The sequence below is a fragment of the Apodemus sylvaticus genome, chromosome X (assembly GCF_947179515.1).
Source record: "Apodemus sylvaticus chromosome X, mApoSyl1.1, whole genome shotgun sequence".
Taxonomy (NCBI): domain Eukaryota; kingdom Metazoa; phylum Chordata; class Mammalia; order Rodentia; family Muridae; genus Apodemus; species Apodemus sylvaticus.
The window spans coordinates 150,163,780-150,186,525 of NC_067495.1; the positions used below are offsets into that span (position 1 = coordinate 150,163,780).

General features: G+C 41.0%; 1 protein-coding gene across 1 annotated transcript; it reads right to left on the reverse strand.

Annotated features, from left to right (window-relative positions):
* Window positions 1–91: 91 nt before the first annotated feature.
* Window positions 92–22,454, reverse strand: Tex28 (testis expressed 28). The gene is made up of 4 exons (XM_052170074.1): window positions 22,443–22,454; window positions 16,802–17,526; window positions 1,281–1,416; window positions 92–448 (listed from the first exon to the last, which is right to left on the reverse strand). The coding sequence occupies exons 1-4, from the start codon at window positions 22,452–22,454 to the stop codon at window positions 92–94; spliced, it is 1,230 nt and encodes a 409-aa protein (XP_052026034.1).
* Window positions 22,455–22,746: the final 292 nt, after the last annotated feature.

Consider the following 22,746-nt stretch of genomic DNA (forward strand, 5'->3'; position numbering starts at 1 on the left):
GAGAGCAACAAAGTAACTTTCTAAAGAGATCTTACTGGGTGCCCTCAACAACTGAAAAGAAGACATTCAGGTGAATGGCACTTCTTGTCCCTCAGTGTCCATCTGATGAAGGCTTAGCATCCTTTAAGTCTGGTCTCCATTTAAAGGGGACCCAGGCCTGCCAGTCAATAATAGAGATGACATGCCGCTTCTGCCAGGCCAAGGTCCCAAGCCCAATGATCATAAATACAATGAAGATGCGCAGGCGTGAGTTGAGCAAGGGCAAGGGGCAAGAACACAATGTAGAGACCACGACCAAGAGTATAGTGGTCAGGGTGAGAAGCAGGCTTATGAATCTGAACAAAAAGTCCTTAGGACGGGTTCTGAGGCTGGCCATCATCTCCATTTGGGTAGCTTGCTGTAGAGTTTCTAGCTTGGTTATTCTGCTCTTGAAAGTCTCCATTACATCCTGCAGGGAACATACACACATCTACTCACCAGAAGTCAGACAGAAATGTGCTTATCTAATCTAGTAATTTATTTGCTTGGGGTGTTCAAGAAGTACTGTTAAGATGTTTTTCTGTTTTTTCCCTTCCTTGTTTATTTATTTATTTGAGACAAGATCTCATTGTATAATTCCAGCTGGCTTGAAACTTGTTAGATAGACCAGGCTGTTTTCAAACTCAGAGAGCTGCCTGCCTCTGCATACTAAGTCCTGGGATAGAAGGCATGCACCATCATACCTGATGAGTTGAATCTTTTAGGAGAGATGGGAAGAACCTTTTGGAGACAGACAGTTGCTGTGGAATGCTGTGCTGATGGGTCTTGGTGAGAACTATCTACTGCTGAGACTGAGGACCTAGGTGAAAAAGGTCTAACCAGAACCAGGAGTAGGAGCTATGAGTGTGGAAATGACTGAGGGGTAAAAAGCTAGACCCCAAGAAGAGATTCCCAAAGTCTTTCTCTCTACTATCAATGCAAACACCCCAGCATCCTTTGGACTTGTCAGGCCTCACCCCTGATTTATAGGTCACAGTCTCCAGGGTATGACTCAGTGATTGCCCCTACAAAATGAGAACTACTGTCCAAAGTCTCCAAAGCACCTTGGCTGCATTGTAAGGAGTGGAGTTCACACAGGCATGCAGGGTGGACACCACTGGCTTTAAAGCAAAGGTGCAGGTTACTATTGTACCATCAGGCCAGACACAGCTATATCTTTTCTTGCCTTGGCTTGGGCACATCCATATAGATTTATTCATCCCATATGCTTCTCACTAGTCCTTTCTCCCCAATGCCCTCACCCATATTTCCTTGGCTCTTTCATAGGACAAATAGGCCATTTTCTCTTCAGTGCATGCCAGATGCTGTTTGAGGTGGCAAATCTCATCCAGGTATTTCTGCAAGTGATCATTCACCTGTTCTTCCATCAATGATTGTCTAGGATGCAAGAGAGAAAGTAATACTCCCTCTGTACCCTTACTCAAATCTCATGCTGGCAGTGAGTATCCTGAAGCTAGATTTACTAACAACACCCCTACACACACACACACACACACACACACACACACACCTAGGATTCTGTCAAAGGGGGATGGATCCTTTACCTCTGCCTGGGAATACTTAAACTAATAGATCTTATTAACAATTATTCTCTACTAACTATTTTACCAAGTGTGCAATAGACTAGAAAGTATAGAAATGAAAATTTAAGCTATCTGTATATGCTATCAAATTCCCCAAATTCTCCCAGGAGCAGTGTTGAAGATGCAGTAGTTACTCCATAAATGAATCTTTATTATAAATATTACATTGTGTAAAGTTCCATTTGTATGCAATCCATAAACATGAGTCATATGAGTGGGTTCCAGGAACTGGGAATCAAGAGTGACAAGGAATGACTGCTAGTAGGTTTTATTGTTTCAGAGATGATAAAAGTGTAAGATTGTATAATAGAAACGCTGAATACACTAAGACCCCACTAAAATTGTATGTTTTTGTGGGCAGATAGAATCTCACACTGTAGCCCAAGCTAGCTTTAAACTTGTGATCCTCCTGCTTCTGCCTCCTAAGTGCTGGGATTGCAGACATGTGACACTAGACCAAGCTGAATTGTATTCTTTAAATGAGTAAAATTAATGGGATGCGAATTATAATTCAATAAAGTTATTTAAATAAAAGCAAACATTGGGTTGTATTAATGGTATCACAACTCAGTAAATTTAATGAAAATCATGGCAATGCAACTAAAATGATGCATTTCATGACATGTAAATTAAATCTCAACTCAGATGTTGAAAAATATGAGCAAAATATACTTCTTTTTTTTGTGTTTTTTTTTTGTTTGGATTTGGTTTTTTTCAAGACAGGGTTTCTCTGTGTAGCCCTGGCTGTCCTGGAACTCATTCTGTAGACCAGGCTGGCCTCAAACTCAGAGATCCACCTGCCTCTGCCTCCCAGAGTGCTGGGATTACAGGCATGAGCCACCACCGCCAGGCCAAAATATACTTCTTCTATATATAAACATAAATAAGAAAGAATTATGACATGCATGGAAAAGATTAACACCCCAATGAGCATAGTGAGGTCAGACAAAGGGGCTGGAGTAAGACATACCAAGAGAGTGCCTCTGAATCTGAATGCATGCATGCTTATGTGTGTTACTGAGGGTGTGTGTGTGTGTGTGTGTGTGTGTGTGTGTGTGTTTTACTGAGTTTGAAACCTGGAGCCTTTTACATACTAGGTAAACACCTGACTAGTCCATACAACTGAATCTTTTGAAGTTTTATTTCTTAAAAAAAAAAAAAAAAGATTTGAAGAGAATGTTTGGCAAGTGTTAAGATTTGATTTACAACCGAAACACTTTTTTGAAGTCCCTCATCTAGATCCCATAAAGGATAAGCTAGAGAATAGAAGCCAGGCTCCCACAGATGACTCCCTGATCCTCCCATTCCAGGCAGAGCAGAAGCAGGTCTGACCTGAGGTAGAATTAGTGACTCCTCCAGGAAGCACAGAGAAAGGCAGCGTTGCCACCAAGGTCAGGGAGGAGAGTCACACATGATAGGCCCTTGATCTAATCTCTACTATCACAAACAAAACAAAGCAAAGCAAAACAAGCCTTATCCTGTTTAACATAATTTTTTCAAAGGTACAGTCTTGGCTATTTCTGAGAAGTGACTATTGGCATCTTCAATTAGAATCCAATTGCTTTCATCTTGGAACTGAAGTTCAAGACTGAGAGCTAGATACAGAAAGGGTCATGTGGAACAGACATGGTAGTTACTGTGTCACCATAAGCCAAGGTACAAAGTAAAGCCATGGGGATTAAAATAAAAAGGGGGGCATGTAAGACAGTAGAATTCCCATGATAAATGACTCACCTAGAGTCCAAATTAGAAATTGTTTGAAGAAGGTATAATAATAACAAACATCAGATATAATTGCATAGTGAGACAGGCAACGGAGATAGTGCTGATAGAGTAAGAAGAACACAAATCAGGAGCTTGAGGCAGGTGATTATAGATAAAGAGCAGAGTGGAGGCTAGAAAACTGAAAACTGAGGTGGAGTGAGTAGCCATGGAGTCATGAGTATGGATAGTGTAGTGGCTATTCCTGGTTGTCAACTTGACTATATCTGGAATGAACTACAATCCAGAATTGGAAGGCTCACCTATGATCCTAGTCTGGAGGCTGAGAGATACAAGTTTCTGACATAGATCTTGGCATGGAGATCTTGAAGCATAGTAGCTATGAATCTAGAAGATTATGACAGGGAGATCCCTGAGTTCAAGATCATCTGGGATTAAAGGCATGGTACACACACCTTTAATCTGGGCCACACCCTCTGCTGGAGACATAAGGACATTGGAAGAAGGAAGACTCAACTTTCACTCTTCCTTGCCTCGTGGGACTGAGCAACTGCTAGATCCTTGGACTTCCATCCACAGCTGCTGCTGACCATTGTTGGGAAGTTGGACTATAGTCTGTAAGTCATCGACAAATTCCATAACTATATAGAGACTGCCCATACGTTCTGTGACTCTAGAGATTCCTGACTAATACAGAAGTAAACAACTCATCAGAGGTCTATCTGGGGACTGATAGAACCAAATAAAGCATGTGGGATGGCAGTTATATGAAAGACACTGTATGCTTATTATCCCACCCAAAAAGCCTATGTTGTGTCACACACCTTTGATTTCAATACTCCAGAGACCAAGACAAGAAGATAATAAAGCCTGGGCTACATAATGAGGACTATCTCAAAACAAGTAAACAAATCTCTAAGGAGCCTAATAGGCTTGGAAAGCAGATACTGCTGTTGTTACCCCATGGTCAGAAAGATTCTCTCTCTTTTTTAATATTTTTATTTTCTATATTCTTTGTTTACATTCCAAATGATTTCCCCTTTCCAGGATCCCCCCTTCCCCAGATTATCTCTTTTTTTTAAAGAGACTTTATTCACTCTGGATGAAGGCCTCCACACAGAGTATTAGGCAGACAATGGCAGGTACCTAGGCACATGCCTACACACATGCAGACCAGCACACAGGCCTCATAGGCATCTAGGTCATACCCAGACAAGCTGACAAAGGTGAAGGCTAAAGCCCTTGACTCTGACCTCAAGGCCATATTTATACAGCATCACACAAAAATGTCATTCTGTCAAGAACAGCTAGAGAAAAGATGGCATCACTGTTTGCTTTTGGGTTCTCCAAACATTTAGTGTTGGCCATTTTGTGCTGGCTCATAACCCTCTGCTGTCTAACATCAGTCACCTCAGTCCATGCTGGATATCTATATCAGTGCCAGATTGTCCAAACACAAATTGTTCTTTACAGACCCCTGTTTCCCACAGTCCTCTCTGGGTAATGAGGTTTAGACAGATGTCAGGTATGAGGGAGAAGAAAGCAAAGACCCTAGGGAAGAGACCTGGTACACATGGAGGACAATGTGAGAAAAGACAGGGTGCAACAATATCAGGGAGGGACCATAGAGAAACCATTTTACAAATGAGAAACCGAGGCTTAAAGAGTGAAGAACCCACCCCTGACCTCAGCTGTGGTTGGACACTGGTTCTGCCTGCTGAGACAGAGAACATCTCAGAATTGGGCAGGAGAGCATTTGCCCATCTTCTGTCCTAATAAGAGAGTCTATTCTTACTGCTCTTCTAGAGGACCTAAGTTCAATTCCCAGAACCCACATGGTAGCTCACAACTATCTGTAACTGCAAACCCAGGGGATCTGACCCTTCTCTAAAGACTGCACTCACATGATGCACAAAATCTCATACAAGCAAAACACCAAAACACATAAAATAGAAAATAAAATCTAGCTCTCATCCCACACTAATGAAGCTTCTTTTTTTCTTTAAAATAGATTTGGATCATTAGAGACAATCACAGTTGTTCAAAATGTAGGGATCACTCACTGTGGGTACCTGTTCCTAGCCAATATATTTGCAATACAACCCCTACACTTAAGGCTTAGGGAACATGGTGGAAGAGGTGGCAGAAAGAGCGTAAGAGCCTGAAGACTAAGATGAGTACTTCAAGATAATCTTCTAAAAAAAGAAGAAGAGGAGGAGAAGTAAAAGGAGAAAGATGTTGAAGAAGATGATTTGGGAAGTGAGTGCATCTAAGAAGATATTGGGAAATAAGAAGGAATGAATATAATTATGGTACATGAAATTTTCTAAGAAATAAGAAATATATATATGTATATATGGGTAGGTTAGGAGAAAATTATTCAGGACTGGTTTTGAGATCATTTCACCCTAAGAATATTTCTAGTACCTGATTGGACAAGCCATTGAATCAATTTGTACTTTAAAGGTTGAGAATAATAAAAATAATGAATAATATCAAATGATAAAAAGCTTACTAAATTATAACTATGAAGTGGCAAAGTAAAGATCTCAATGGGTTAATGAAGACTAAAGAACATATAACAGAGAAATGAGAAACTCTAGGAGTTTGGGCAAAGATAGTAACAAGAGAAGTTAGAGCTTGAAGATGCCAGGAATAAGTAATGTCATGGAGGACTGACAAAGTTTCTGCTATGGCTATGGGACAACTAGCAGACTGGAATAGAGTAGAGGTATAAGTAACTGGGCCTGAGAGTCTAAAGTATCTATTGGGATTCTTGACCTTTGTATCAGACTGTGCTACCTCTACTTATCCTAGAAGGAGCTCCATGTCAACTGGCATCAGATTCATCAATCCAACATCCTCCCTTCTCCCCCTCCCTCATGACCGTCTTAGATGTTCCAGTCACCAGCTGGTGCCTACTGTGCTTTCTTTGTGAAATCCAGAACCAACAACTTGAAGCAGAATGAGCTTCAGAACTTGGCTGACTAAGGAATTCCCACATGTAAAGGTCATATACAGTAAGAGAAACCAGCAAAAGAAAAATAGAAACAGAATTCATAACAACAATTTGAACCACCCAGTACCCCCAGAGCTCTCAGGGACTGATTAAACCACCAACCAAAGAGTACACAGGGACCCATGGCTCCAGCTGCATAGGCAGCAGAGGATGGCCTTGTTGGACATTAAAGGGAGGAGAGGCCCCAGTGTAGGGGAATGCCAGGACAGGGAGGCTGGAGTGGGTTGATTGGGGAACAAGGGGGGGGGGAGATGGATTAGGGGATTTTTGGAGGGTGGCAGGAACCAGGAAAGGGGACAACATTTGAAATGTAAATAAAGAATATATCTAATAAAAATAAATAAATAAATAAACAAACAAATAAGAAACAGGATTCAGAGAAAGAACAACATTTAAAAAGCACAGTTGAAAGTGAGTAAAATTACACATAGCATCATCACAGCAAAACCAATGAACACCAAAATGGAGCAAGTTCAAGGTTAGCCAGAGCTACACAAAGAAAACCTGTTTCAAAACAAAACTCTATAAACTCAAAAAAAGAGCCAGAGGAAAATAAAACTGATAATATTCAAAACACCACCATCAAAACAGCAGCAGCTAATGGAGTAGCCTTGCTCCATCTTAAGACTAGAAGACATCTTATTACAAGGTCAAAATAAAGTCGTTCCTGTTTTCTGCAAAACTTAAGTTTGGCCATGTCTTGATCCACTTTCTGGAACTTGATGTGTTTCACACACTATACTCTAACCATAACCTGACCTCCACCCTGATACGATGTTCTGCCAAATCATTTTCAGATGTTCTGAAAAGTTAGTTCCTATGTAACCAAAAACCCTTAGAAACTTCCTAGTCTTGCAGTTTTTTTGAGCTATATAAACCCTACTTTCTTCTATGTTCAATGCTATTCTCTCAGACTTCACTTCAGGGAGATAGTCTAACAGAAAACAAAGCTTGTTTAATTCAACCAAAAATTTGGGTCAATGGTCTTTATTCTCATTTGTTAGGATTAAAACAGCCCTTTTCAACACAAACAAGAGAAACCAGAATGGATGGTTTTCCATATACATATTATTTAAAAGAAATAAATTCTAACCCAGAATTCTAAGTTTAGCAAAGATATCCTTTAGAAATAAAATAGGTTGGACCAGCACCATTTGTTGAAAAGGCTATCTTTTTTCCACTGAATGGTTGTAGCTCCTTTGTCAAAGATCAAGTGACCATAGGTGTGTGGGTTCATTTCTGGGTCTACCATTGACCTACCTGCCTGTCACTGTAACAATACCATGCAGTTTTTAACACTATTACTCTGTAGTACTGCTTGAGGTCAGGGATACTGATTCCCCCAGAAGTTCTTTTACTGTTGAGAATAGTTAAAGCTATCCTTTAAATATCCTATATTTAGTTTTGTTATTCCAGATGAATTTGAGAATTGCTCTTTCTAACTCTTTGAAGAATTGAGTTGGGATTTTGATTGAATCTGTAGATTGCTTTTGGCAAGATGGCCATTTTTTACTATATTAATCCTGCCAATCCAAGAGCATGGAAGATTTTTCCATCTTCTGAGGTCTTCTTCAATTTCTTTCTTCAAAGACTTGAAGTTCCTGTCATACAGATCTTTCACTTGCTTGGTTAGAGTCACACCAAGATACTTTATATTGTTTGTGGCTGTTGTGAAAGGTGTCGTTTCCCTAATTTCTTTCTCAGCCTGTTTATCCTTTGAGTATATGAAGGCTACTAATTTGCTTGAGTTAATTTTATAACCAGCCACCTTGCTGAAGTTGTTTATCAGCCATAAGAGTTTTCTAGAGGTCAGCATGCAGAAGAATACAAATCAATCCATTCTTATCTCCTGTGCTAAGCTCAAGTCCAAGTGGATCCAGGACCTCCACATAAAACCAGACACACTGAAACTAATAGAAAAGAAACTGGGGGAAGACCCTTGAGGACATGGGCACAGGGGAAAAGTTCCTGAACAGAACACCAATAGCTTATGCTCTAAGATCAAGAATTGACAAATGGGATCTCATAAAATTACAAAGTTTCTGTAAGGCAAAGGACACTGTCAATGGGACAAAACGGCAACCAACAAATTGGAAAAAGATCATTACCAACCCTACATCTGATAGAGGGTTAATATCCAATATATACAAAGAACTCAAGAAGTTAGACCCCAGGGAACCAAATAACCCTATTAAAAAATTGGGGTACAGAGCTAAACAAAGAAATTTCACCTGAGGAATATCGAATGGCTGAGAAACACCTAAAGAAATATTCGACATCCTTAGTCATCAGGGAAATGCAAATCAAAACAACCCTGAGATTTCACCTCACACCAGTCAGAATGGCTAAGATCAAAAACTTAGGAGACAGCAGGTGTTGGCAAGGATGTGGAGAAAGAGGAACACTCCTCCACTGCTGGTGAGAATGCAAACTAGTACAACCACTCTGGAAATCAGTATGGTGGTTCCTCAGAAAACTGGGCACCACACTTCCGGAGGACCCTGCTATACCACTCCTGGGCATATACCCAGAAGATTCCCCAGCATGCAATAAGGACACATGCTCCACTATGTTCATAGCAGCCTTCTTTATAATAGCCAGAAGCTGGAAAGAACCCAGATGTCCCTCAATGGAGGAATGGATACAGAAAATGTGGTATATTTACACTATGGAATACTATTCACCAATTAAAAACAATGAATTCATGAAATTCTTAGGCAAGTGGGTGGAACTGGAGCATGTCATCCTAAGTGAGGCGACCCAATCACAAAAGAACACACATGGTATGCATTCACCAATAAGTGGATATTAGCCCAGAAGCTTGGAATACCCAAGAAACAATTCACATATCAAATGATGCCCAAGAAGAAGGAAGGAGAGGCCCCTGGTCCTGGAAAGGCTCAGTGCAGCAGTGTAGGGGAATACCAGAACAGGGAAATGGGAAGGGGTGGATTGGGGAACAGGGGGAGGGAAGAGGGCTTATGGGACTTTCTGGGAGGGGGGATCCTGGAAAGGGGAAATCATTTGAAATGTAAATAAAGAATATATCGAATAAAACTAATTAAAAATAAAAAAGAAATAAAATAGGTATACAATGGCTGTGCTGGTAAAGGGAATTGTGCCAAGTCTGACCACCTGAGTTCAATTCTACATGGTGGAAGGAGAGAACTAACTCCTGAAAATTTTTCTGTGACTTCCACATGTGCCCACAAACATATAGGAATAAATACATTTAATAAAATACTTTTAAATGGAGAAAGAAAACTAAGTATAAGTATTCATCATTCTTTGCTTCCTGACTGTGGGTGACCTTAAGCTCCTTCTGCCATGAGTTTCCTAAAATGAAGAACTTTACCCTCAAAATAAACTCTTTCTCCCTTGAGTTTGTCAGGATGTTTTTTTATCACCACAAGAGAAAAAGTAACTAGTAGATCAACACCTTGGGAGCACTCCAAGATAAGCCAGACATTTCATAAAGAATGAACGTGGATTATAAAGAGCTAAAGAAAATAGTGTTTCACTTCTCTTCTGCTAGCTGAGGTTTCTGTCAATCGCAATGGAGGAACCATCAGAGATGTTTGACCCAGTTGTGGGCCCAGAAACTCCTTGTGAAGAAGAGTCCTCCAATGATTCATAAGTCCCACAGCCAGGTCTTGAAAAAGCTGACCACCAACCCCAGTGGCAAGCAATTAGTACACTGTTGCCAATGTTGGATTGAGAACAGACCAGTAAAGAACAGAAGTGAAGAAAAGCTTAGGGGAGGTTCGAAGTACCTTTCCCAGAAGGGTTCATGCATTATTGTTGGTGCAGAGAGATCCTGTAGCAAGGATGAAAAGAGTTATTTGGATAGAAATGAAACTAAGAAGTCTTAATGGAAATGAGTATAAAGAGGAGAACAGTAAGCTAAAATAGGAAAGAATTAGGACAGTCAATTTAAATTGTTCACTGTCCTTACTGCTAATAATGCAATGCAGCAGATGTGAAAATTATTTTTCTTTCTTTTTTATTTTTATTAATTATTTTATTTATTTACATTTCAAATGTCCCCCTTTCCCAGTCCCCCCCTCCACGAGAACCCACCATCTCTTCCCTCCCCTTCACCTCTAAGAAGGTGCTCTCCTACCTGCCTACCCACTCCCACCTCACCCCTCTAGCATCCCCCTTTCTCTGGGGCATCAAGCCTCCACAGGACTAAGTGCATCCCTTCCCAGTGAGGCCTGGAGAGATGGCTCAGCCATTAAAGTCTAGGCTCATAACCCAAAGTTTTGTTTTGTTTTGTTTTAAGATTAAAGTTTTCCTGGTGCTGAAGCATCTCCTCTAAACTTGTTAACCTTTAAATTATATAGAATGTGTGAAGTTTAAATGTATGTGAATGACTTTTGACCCAAAGCAAGAATAGGTCTAAAATATTCTGTGAGCTTTAGAAGCTACAAGTCTGGGGTTAGGAAAAAAATGTAAATAGAATTTGGGGTAGTTTAGTTTAAAAACATCATTAGTCATTAGGGAAATGCGAATCAAAACAACCCTGAGATTTCACCTCACACCAGTCAGAATGGCTAAGATTAAAAACTCAGGAGACAGCAGGTGTTGGAGAGGATGTGGAGAAAGAGGAACACTCCTCCACTGCTGGTGGGAATGCAAGTTGGTACAACCACTCTGGAAATCAGTCTGTCTGTTCCTCAGAAAACTGGGCATAACACTTCCAGAGGACCCTGCAATACCACCCCTGGGCATATACCTAGAGGATTTCCCAGCATGTAATAAGGACACATGCTCCATTATGTTCATAGCAGCCCTATTTATAATAGCCAGAAGCTGGAAAGAACCCAGATGTCCCTCAATGGAGGAATGGATACAAAAAAAAATGTGGTATATTCTGGAAATCAGTCTGGCAGTTCCTCAGAAAACTGGGCACATCACTTCTGAAAGATCCTGCTATACCACTCCTGGGCATATACCCAGAGGATTCCCCAGCATGTAATAAGGATATATGCTCCACTATGTTCCTAGTAGCCCTGTTTATAATAGCCAGAGGCTGGAAAGAACCCAGGTATCCCTCAACAGAAGAATGGATGCAAAAAATGTGGTATATATACACAATGGAGTACTATTCAGCCATTAGAAACAATGAATTCATGAAATTCTTAGGCAAATGGATGGAGCTGGAGAACATCATACTAAGTGAGGTAACCCAGTCTCAAAAGATCAATTATGGTATGCACTCGCTAATAAGTGGATATTAGCCTGGAAAACTGGAATACCCAAAACATAATCCACACATCAAATGAGGTACAAGAAGAATGGAGGAGTGGCCCCTTGTTCTGGAAAGACTCAGTGTAGCAGTATAGGGCAAAACCAGAACAGGGAAGTGGGAAGGGGTGGGTGGGAGAACAGGGGGAGAGAAGGGGGCTTATGTGACTTTCAGGGAATTGGGGACCAGAAAAGGGGAAATCATTTGAAATGTAAATAAAAGATATATCGAATAAAATAAAAATCGAAAAATGTAGTATACACAATGGAATACTACTCAGCAATTAAAAACAATGAATTCATGAAATTCTTAGGCAAATGGTTGGATCTGGAAAATATCATCCTAAGTGAGGTAACAAAAGAGCACACATTGAATATTGTCACTGATAAGTGGATATTAGCTCAGAAACTCTGAATGCCCAAGACACAATTCACATATCAAATGACTCCCAAGAAGAAGGAAGGAGAGGTCCTGGATCCTGAAAAGGCTTGTTCCAGCATTGTAGGGGAGTACCAGGACAGAGAAGTAGGAGGGGGTTGATAGGAGAATGGGCGGAGGGAAGAGGGGTTAGGGAACTTATGGGGAGGGGGAAACCGGGAAAGGGAAAATCATTTGGAATGTAAACATAGCATATAGAAAAAAAAAGGTAATTGGAGCAGGGCGGTGGTGGCGCACTTGAGAGGCAGAGGCAGGTGGATTTCTGAGTTCGAGGCCAGCCTGGTCTACAGAGTGAGTTCCAGGACAGCCAGGGCTACACAGAGAAACCCTGTCTTGAAAACAAACAAACAAACAAAAAAAGGTAATTGGAATAAATTTTTGGATTTCCTAGTTTGCAGAAAATTTTAATAAAGCAATCTTGTTATCTAAATGTTTAGTAATAAATACATAGAACAGATTAAAATGAACCATTGGCATTTGGGAATTGTTTTTACATGTGTATGTGTGGGCATGCACACTCTAGTGCATGTGGAGGTCAGAATGACTTGTCAGTATTTCTCTATCCATGGGATCAAACTCAGGCTGTCAAGCCACCAGACTTGGTGGCAAACACCTTTAACCACTGTTCCATGTAGTCTCCTGCCATAGTTGAATATCCCAACCAATAAGAACAAGATAAATGTACAACAAATACATGTTCTTAAGGAAATCCCCTATTCCTAAATCTTGATTGGTGAGAAAACTTGGCACAGGCATGTGTTTGTGGATTTCACGCTTAAAACTTCTATAGGATCCTAGTTGGGGGTTGCAGTTCAGCTCCCCAGTATGGCCTATATCCCAGATTGATAAGTCTTGGGGTGTGTGGTCAAAAACCATCCCTGTTTGACTAAGATTCGTGTTTGAGTGGTTTTCATGATGATTCCCAGACCCCAACAGTTATAGACATCTGATTTTTTTGACAAAAATATAAATGTGTGTGTGTGTGTGTGTGTGTGTGTGTGTGTGTGTGTATTAGAGAAAAAGAGCCCCCTTCAACAAATGGCACTATGAACACTAGAATAATGGAACTTAGTTCTTATCTCTCACCTAATTAAAAACAAATCCATCTCAAATGGATCAAAAATCATAATGTAAGACCTGAAATGCTGAAATTATAAAATGAGAGGGTAAAAAAAATGCTTTAAGATAATAGGCACAGTCAAGGACTTTCTGAATAAGACTGCCACATCTTGCTCAGCCATGTAAAGAATGGAATGACATAGTCCCCACCCTTGGAAGAGAGCCATCAGGGCATGGACCTCCACAAGTGTTGATGGTTGCAGTAGGCTAAGGCTTGTGCATAATTTCATGTTCCTCCTTTGAGGAATATCCCCTCTGCCAAGGTTAGTGACTCCATGATAATCAGAAACAGCATGAGTCTGAGAGGTGAGGGTGTGTCTAATGCCTCAGCAAACTTGTAAATGCTGAGACCTTCAGGACAGCCCTTAAGGTTGTGGGAAAGAACTCTAAAAACCTAAGTTCAAAAATAAATAATTTCTCAACAATGCAACATATAAAGATGCAATATGAATTATTTGAGGGGCTTCTCAGACCTATAAAAACAGAGGAAACTGTACTATGAACCAGCTTGTCAGAAAGATACCAAGGAAGGAGAAAAATAATTACTTGGAGATCTAACACAACTCTTTTAGAATGTTTTCTAGCAGCTATCCAGAGAATGCTAGATAGATAAAGAGTGAACACAGCTCTTTTAGAATGTTTTCTGGCTTTCTGATTTTGATTGAAAACCAAAAAATTACTTTTAGAATTTTTCTAACAGGATTTCTAATTTGATTGGAAAATTCAAGAATTTTTATAGTAGCTTTTTTGACATTGATTGGAAAATCCATGAGCTATCCAGAGAGCTTTTAGAATTTTTTTCTAGCAAGAGAGCTGTCTCAAGTAGAGAGAGCTCTCAAGAGAGCAACTATAGAATCAAGAGCTATCTACAGAGAGCTTTCTAGAGAGCCACCTCGAACAGAACACAGGCTCTCAACTTGGACCCATAACTTGACTTTAAGTCCTTCCCTCTCTTGCTAAGCTGTTGAGAGGATTTGTATTAATTAATGGTTGCCTATGGTGATAATGACATGAGAGAGAGCAAGGTACACAGGGCTTGTAAGATATCAGAGAAGGGACTCAATTGGACTGCAATTGGTCCATTAAGGAATTATATTTTTGTATTTTGATGTTTGTTGTATTGAGACAGGATATCACTGTGTATCAAAAGCTGGCCTTGAAATACCTACATAGCAAATTCCTGGCTTGTTCGTTTTTAAGTTGGTGGATCTCTGTTTTACCTTAGAGAAAAATAAATTAGAACCACAGCTTACAGAAGACAAACATCCACAAAAGGTAGTCACTTTTGAACTGAATATCCAATACATCCAATGCTTAACATACTTCAGTTCAGACTTGAGTCCCAACAAACTTTCTCAGGAAATGGGACATAAGAAGCATTCCCTTTCTATATCAATGGTCTGCTAGACTCTCACTGCACTTTGCTACCTCTATTGCTCCACTGCACCAATTAGACTACCTAGCAGATACCCTAATTTAACCAGGAAGAGACAAAGCATGGGGCAACAAGAAAAGAGCAACTTATTCCATTGTAGGTAACAGTCACCAAAGAAGAGCACAGACCTGCTCTTTTCATCTGCCCTCACCCTGACTCTGTTCCTGGTTCCTTTCCAACCCTTCATAGGTGGATCTCAAATTATCTCTTGACTGCGTCTTAGCTTGGGAACTGTACTGGCTGGTTTTGTGTATCAACTTGACACAGACTGGAGTTATCACAGAGAAACAGAGAAAGGGGCTTCAGTTGAGAAAATACCTCCATGAGATCCAGCTGTTGGGCATTTTCTCAATTAGTGATCAAGGGGAGGGGTGGTACTATCTCTGGGCTGGCAGTCTTGGGTTCTATTAGAAAGCAAACTGAGCAAGCCAGGGGAAGCAAGCCAGTTAGTAACATCCCTCCATGGCCTCTGCATCAGCTCCTGCTTCCTGACATACTTGAGTTCCAGTCCTGACTTCCTTTGGTGATGAACAGCAGTGTGGAAGTGTAAGCTGAATAAACCCTTTCCATCCCAGCTTGCTTCTTGGTCATGATGTTTGTGCAGGAATAGAAACCCTGACTAAGACAAATTGGTACCAGCATAGTGGGGTATTCCTGTGACAACCTGACCACGTTTTGGGGAGGACTGTGGAAGGACTTTGGAACTTTGGGTTAGAAGATCCATTCAGTGTTAAGAGCTCTGTGGGATGTTGTGCAGGCGCTTGGAAGATAATGTTGAGAACAGTGCAGAAGATGGAGGCCTGGCTTGTGAAATTTCAGAGGGAAGATTAAAGACTCTTATCAGGACCATTGCTATTTTGCCATTGAAGATTCTGTGGTTTTGGTTAGCTGGAGCTGAAGAATCAGCTGTGATTAACAAGATACCAGAACTACTAAAGCAAAACCTTTGCATTACTAGGACTGTTGATGCTGGTTAGCTGGAGCTAAGAAATTAGTGGTGCTTAAGAAGAGACCAGCATCACTGAGGTGAAATCTTCTGGGAAGTGTTTTCTGAGAGCATAAAGAGGCTGTGTTCCAGAGGTAGCCAAGGTTGTACCTTGTGCTGTGGCTGGACTTAGTAATATGTAAGAGTCACCCAGTTGATACTGGTTTTGAAGGCATGAAGGGTTCCTGAAGAGCAGATGAGGCTTGGCACTGTGAGAAGTCATAGACGGCCTTTGGTGCAGGTGCAGTCTCAGTTGTAATTGATGATCCAGGACTGAAGGGGTCATGCAAAGGAGTTGAGGCTTGGCACCATGAAGAGAGCCTATGAGAGGCTATTGGTGAAGCCTAGTTACAGTGGAAGACAGTAGTGTTTTGGAGATGCCAGTACCATGAATGACCACCAAGAACAGCAGCAGCAGTGGAGTACAGGTATCTGGAACCTAGAAGACAAGGCGTATGCTACAAAGGACAGAGCTGGAGAAGTGACCCAAGCCCTTGGAGGATCCCAGACAATGGACAGTTGGAGTCTGATTTTGCTTTTGATTGTGACTGCGCCCTGATATTTTTTCCTCTTGAAGAAAGAAGGTATTTTAGTGGAGTCCACAGTCAAGAGACTTCGAATTTTAAAAGATATTGAGTATTTTAAAGGGACTGAACTTTTAATATGCAAGACTGTAAGACTTTTAAAGTTATTTAGATGTTGGGGATGAATAGGAAAGAAAGGGTTGAGGCTTAATAGTGATGTGTTTGTATGTCAAGTTGACAAGGGGTCAATTGTACAGGCTGGTTTTATGTCAACTTGACACAGGCTGGAGTTATCACAGAAAAAGGAGCTTCAGTTGAGAAAATAAAAATACCTCCATGAGATCCAGCTGTGGGACATTTTCTCAATTAGTGATCAAGTGGGGGAGGGCCCCTTGTGCGTGGTACCATCCCTGGGTTGATATTCTTGGGTTCTATAAGAGAGCAGACTGAGCAAGCCAGGGGAAGCAAGCCAGTAAGGAACATCCCTCCATGGCCTCTGCATCAGCTCCTGCTTCCTGACCTGCTTGAGTTCTAGTCCTGACTTCCTTTAGTGATGAACTGCAATGCAGAAGTGTAAGCTCAATAAACCCTTTCCTCCCCAAGTTACTTCATGGTCATGATGTTTGTGCAGGAATAGAAACCCTGACTAAGACAAGAGCCAAAATGTCAAAGGGGGCTTTCCTTACCTGGTTTTCTTTTCCTGGAGTGACTCCAGTATCCTTTGCACATCAATCATATGACTTTCCTTGAGGCTTTGATGGGAGCCCTGAAGGCTAGCATGGACCTTCTTAGCTTCTGTCAGTTCTTCCTTCATCTTCTGCAAAAGCAGCTTTTGTTGCTGGGCCACATACTTTTTGTCTGAGAATTTCCTCTGCTGCATGCCTGACAAGTGACTCTCTAGAGTAGAGGACCTAGCAACATTGACGGGCAGGCTGTCTTCCCCACCTGGCTTGGACAATTTGGAATATGAAACCTTCCCTCCTGGCTGCTTATGGTTGTCCACGCCACTGCCTACTTTCAGCACTGAGCTTGTGGGACTGCTGCCCTCTTCCAGCTCCTTCAGCTGCTGATGACACTGATAGAGTTTTCGTTCTATGTGAGCAATAGTGGCAGAAGTGCGCTGGTTCACCCTCTCAAAGGCCTTCCGTATGTGTGGGGCCTGGTGCCGGTCAGCTTTGGATACCAACTTGAGGTAGCTCATGGTATTTTCATCCCTACTGGCTTTCTCTACTCTCAGCTGCTCTGAAAGGTAGAAGATTCGATGCTTGACACCTTCCCTCACATTCCGGGCAAGCTCACCATCTGAGAAGCTAGTGTGACTGCTAGGGCAATCCTCACGGAAGGAAGACAGAGAATTGTAGGAGGGCACATTGGGGGGAAGGGTTGCACTTGAGCTCTTGGTACTTTCCACCTGCATTGGGAAACAAGAAAACATACCACAGGTGCTCTGTGAGCTTCAATTAGAAGATTTGAACATGTATGGAATCATTTCAGAAAAATGCATGTGTGCATAGACAATAATGTGTACATGATTTGTGTATTCACAATGGGCCCAATGTAGACTGTGGGGAGGTAGGGTTCATTCTCTGTACCCCAGCTCCCCCCCCCTTTTCAATACCTACACCTTGCCAGTATCCTACTACAAATCTCAGATGGGTATAAACTGATGTCTATATCAGCATCACCTGCTCTTGAATCTCTCTTCTTATTATCTATTCCAAGAATTACCAATTATGCCTCTCATTTATTAGCAACTGTTCTTATAAAGTAGCAGTAAACTTATTCCTATTAACCCATGCAGATTTCTGTATTGCTGTTTCTGGGAGATAGGAGGAGAGGAAGGTAAAGAAATTTCTATGCTAATGGATTTATTCATTCATTTAATCATTTGTCCCACATGTTATTTACTGAGTATTAATGAGACAAGGTAGGCAGGAAGACAGATGAGGGTAATGCTCTACTATACAACAAAGGAGATAAACCACAACATTGAGGCATATGAAGGAATCTTACAAGCATATTAGTGAACAGAAGAAACCAAACAAAAGACTTTACATGGTTCTGTTTGGATAAATTTTAAGAGCATGCAAAACTAAGTAATGTTGTATAGGGATGTCTACATAGGTGACAAACTATAAAGGCAAAGCTTAATCATGAGTATCATAAGTGAAGTGGAAGCTTAAGGGTTCTTTGGAAAGTCAGTTGTGTTAGAAGGTGTTTTGCTGGGGCAAACAAGTGAAGGAGTGTTTTCCTGAAGTGGACACAGGTGAAAAGCTAAGGCAGACTCATGAAGGAACGTTTAGCTGAAACAGACACAGGAGAGAGGATGTTCTGCTAAAGCAAGCATGTGAAAGGACATGTGATGAAGGATTCTTTGCTAACAACTGACATAATAGGTCCGCCTTACATTGCATAGTTGAGCTCTATCTGTTGGGACTCCATAGAGAGAAACCAAAAAACTTCTGGTAGCATGCTGCTATTTCTTGCCACTTCTGAGGACTTTGGCTGATTGGTAATGTCAGCTAAGACAAACACACATGCTGAGGCAAGACACTTCGTGAGGCAAGACCCATGGAGAACACGAGATGTTTGGAGAGTATAAATAGGACTCGATGGACAGTGATGGAGACTGAGCTAGGCTTGCTTTTAGAGCTAGCTGTGAGTGCTTGTGGGTCTCACATCTTCGCTCATTGATCGATCGTTGCTTTGCTGAGGAGAGTCACAGCTGAGATCTTCTCTAGGCATCCCTCTGGGCACCTCCTGCTGACTTATGCCTAGGCAGAGGTCTGGCTATCTCTGTTAGGTTGTGCCACCACTGCTGATTCCTATCTGCTGCCCTGACTCTACCAAGCTGGACCTGGTATCTGTGAAGTGTTTGTGAGTGGATCAAGCTGCTGCTGCTGCTGACCTGTGAACTGAACTGCCGATTTCCAGACAACACAGATGGGAGTTGCTCCAAAGAACCTTTCTAAACAGGTCCACTTCCCCTGTATCCTTTCTTTTCTACTACCTCTGGTAGATGGTGGGCTAAAAGGGAGGTTAAAGAGTTTGAGAACCATTATTAAAAATAAGGTTTGAAAAAAATTAAAGTTACACATAAGCATCAGAGGAGGATTTCCCTGAGGTTAGAAGAAAGGGTTGTGACTATAAGGGAGGTGGAGACTACAATTCTTGGTCTGGAACAGAGTTACTTACCTTATCATTATTACTTTTTACAGGCATTAAGAACATCAATTATTATTTTTGGCTGTGAACCTGGCCTTTAATGGCTGAGCCATCTCTCTAGTCCAAAAACAACAATTAAGAAATGGAATCTGCATTTTTATCTCCTTGTACAAAGCTCAAGTCCAAGTGGATCAAGGACCTCCACATAAAACCAGATACACTGAATCTGATAGAAGAGAAAGTAGGAAAGAGCCTTGAACACATCAGCACAGGGGAATTTTTTCTGAACAGAACACCAATGGCTCAGGTTCTAAGATCAACAATTGACAAATGGGACCTTTTGAAACTGAAAAGCTTCTGTAAGGCAAAGGACACTATCAATAGGACAAAATAGCAATCTACAGATTGGGAAAAGATCTTCACCAACCCTACATCTGACAGAGAACTAACATCCAAAATTTACAAAGAACTCAAGAATTTAGACACCAATCACCCAAATAACCCAATTTTAAAATGGGGTACAGAACTAAACAGAGAATTCTCAACAAAGGAATTTTGAATGGCCAAGAAGTACTTAAAGAAATGTTTAAAGTCCTTAGTCATCAGGGAAATGCAAATCAAAACAATAATGAGGCTTCACCTTACACCCATCAGAAATAGCTAAGATCTGGCTGGAGAGATGGCTCAGCAGTTAATAGCACTGACTGCTCTTCCAGAGGTCCTGAGTTCAATTTCTAGCAAGCCCATGGTGGTTAACAACCATCTGTAATGGGATCTGATACCCTCTTCTGATATGTCTGAAGACAGAGACTGTGTACTCATATAAATAAAATAAATCTTTAAAAAAGAAAAAAGAAATAGCTAAGATAAAAAAAAAAAAACTCAAGAAGATAGCACATGTTGTTGAGGTTGTGGACCAAGGGGAACACTCTTTATTCTGGTGGAAGTGCAAACTTGTTCAAATACTTTGGAAATCAATTTGGTGCTTTCTCAGAAAACAGGGAATAGTTCTACCTCAAGACCCAGCTATACCACTCCTGGACATATATCCAAAAGACATTCCAACATCCCACAAAGACACTTGCTCAACTATGCTCATAGCAGCTTTGTTTGTAAGAGCCAAGAACTGGAAATAACCTAGGAGTCCCTCTACTGAAGAATGGATAAAGAAAATGTGGTACATCTACACAATAGAATATTATTCAGCTATTAAAAACCAAGACATCATGAAGTTTGAAGGCAAATGGGTGGAAGCTGAGAATATCATCCTGAGTGAGGTAACCCAGGCCCAAAAAGACATGCATGGTATGTAATGACTAAGTGGATATTAGCCATAAAATAGGGTAACCATGCTAACACATCAAAGACCCAAAGAAGCTAAACAAGAAAGTAGGCCCAAGTGAGGAAACCTGAATCTCACTTAGAAGGGGAAATAAAATAGTCATAAGAGGAAGATGGAGGGGGGGAATGGAAGGGGAGGGGGAGGGGAATGTGGGGGTTCAGGATCACAAGTGGAGAAGAACAGGAGAAGTGGCAAGATGGCCATGAAAATGAATGGAAAACTGAAACTGACAGGTGAGGAAGTAGGGGGCATCTCCAGGATGAGGGATAAAGAGGCACCCAAGAATCAGTGGGGGTAACCTTAGCTGTGACTCACTACATTGGCAATATAGAACCTGAAGAGGCCACCTCCTGTATCCAGAACCCCAGTGGAGCAATAAAGACACCAACCCACCCACAAAATTTTTGACACCAATTTTGTCCTCTCTACAAGAAATGTAGGGATAAAGATGAATCACAGACTGAGGGAATGGCCAACCTATAACTACCTCAACTTGAGACACATCCCATGGACAAGCACCAATCCCTAACACTATTAATGATCCTCTGTTATGCTTGCAGACAGGAACATTTTGTCCTCTGAGAGGCTGCACACAGCAGCTGACTCAGACAGATACAGACACCCACAGCCAAACAGTGGATGGAGCTTGGGAACTCTTATGGAAGATTAGGAGGAAGGAGTGCAGCCCTGAAGGGGATAGAAACTCTATAGAAAGACCAACAGAGTCAACTAACCTGGATCCTTGGGGCTCTCAGAGTCTGAAGCACCAACTAAAGAACATACATGGGCTGGACCTAGGCTTTCTTGCACATATGTAGCAGATGCACAGCTTGGTCTTCATGTGGGTCCCTGAACAACTAGAATGGGACTACCCCAAAAGCTGTTGCTTGTATGTGGGATATATTCTACTAGCTGGGCTGCCTTCTCTGGCCTCGGTGAAAAAGGAAGCACCTAGCCTTGCAGAGACTTGAAGTGACAGAGGAAATCCAGGGGTCCCCCACCTGCCCAGAGGGAGAGGAGAAACGATCTGGGAGGGGGTGACTGGGAGGGAGGTAGTGAGCAGGATGTAAAGGGAATAATTAAAAAAATAAAATTGATTTTAAAAAAGAGAGAAGTGGGATCTAAAGAAAGCTTTTTTAAAACTTTATTTATTATATTCCTAATACTGTCCCCCTTCCTGATCCCCTCATCACAGAGACCCTCCCCTTCTCCTTTTCTTAAGATATATGTTTATGCTTTCTGCACCTTTGTGTGCATATTCCAGATTCTGAAACTTTAAAAAAATGTTTTAAATGTTCAATAGATAGATTTAATAGCAGACTTTATATGACTAGAGAAAACTGCTAAATAGTAAAACAGACCTGGGGAAAAAGGGGTATCTGGAATCTAGCAGAGAAATGTAAAGAAATAGAAACTTAAAGTAGTAAAAACAGAAGATAGGATGAGGAGATCTAGCAAAAATATTTTCACTGTATCAGCATAAGAAGACAGAACGAATATTTGAAAATAATTTTTTTAGAACTAACAAAAGTCACAAATCTACACATTAAGAAGCTTAATAAAAGGCTGGGTGGTGGTGGACATGCCTGTAATCCCAGCATTCTGGGAGGCAGAGGCAGGTGAATTTCTGAGTTCGAGGCTAGCTTGGTCTACAGAGTGAGTTCCAGGAATCCAAATAAATAAATAAATAAATAAATAAATAAATAAATAAATAAATAAGAAGCAGAAGCTTAATAAATCTCAGGTAGAAAAACAAAAACTCAGAAATAGATCTGTATCAAGAGACAAGGTATTAAAACCAGAGGGGGAAAACATATTACCTTTAAAACCATGACTTTTAGACTGCACTTTGACTTCTTAATAGCATCAATAAAATCAAGAATAGTATCCTCAGTATCAGAAGAGATATACTGTTGGAGAAAAATACATTAAGTCAGATTCAAAGAATTGGAATTCACAATGTCTTCAGACTTTTCAGCACAATTAGAGGGAGATGAAGTAATGCCCTTGAAGCTTGAAGAAAACATGATTTTCAACCTAGAATTTTATACTAAAGTCATTTTCTAAGATAAGGACTCTTTCCCCCCCTTTCCTTCTTCCTTTTCTCCTCTCCCTTTTGCTTTT

Coding starts and splice junctions, on each gene's coding strand:
- Tex28 (XM_052170074.1), bottom strand. Junction 1,417..16,801: donor CTCCAGGAAAAGAAAACCAG/GTAAGGAAAGCC, acceptor CTTGCATCCTAG/ACAATCATTGATGGAAGAAC. Junction 449..1,280: donor AAAGAGCCAAGGAAATATGG/GTGAGGGCATTG, acceptor TGTTCCCTGCAG/GATGTAATGGAGACTTTCAA.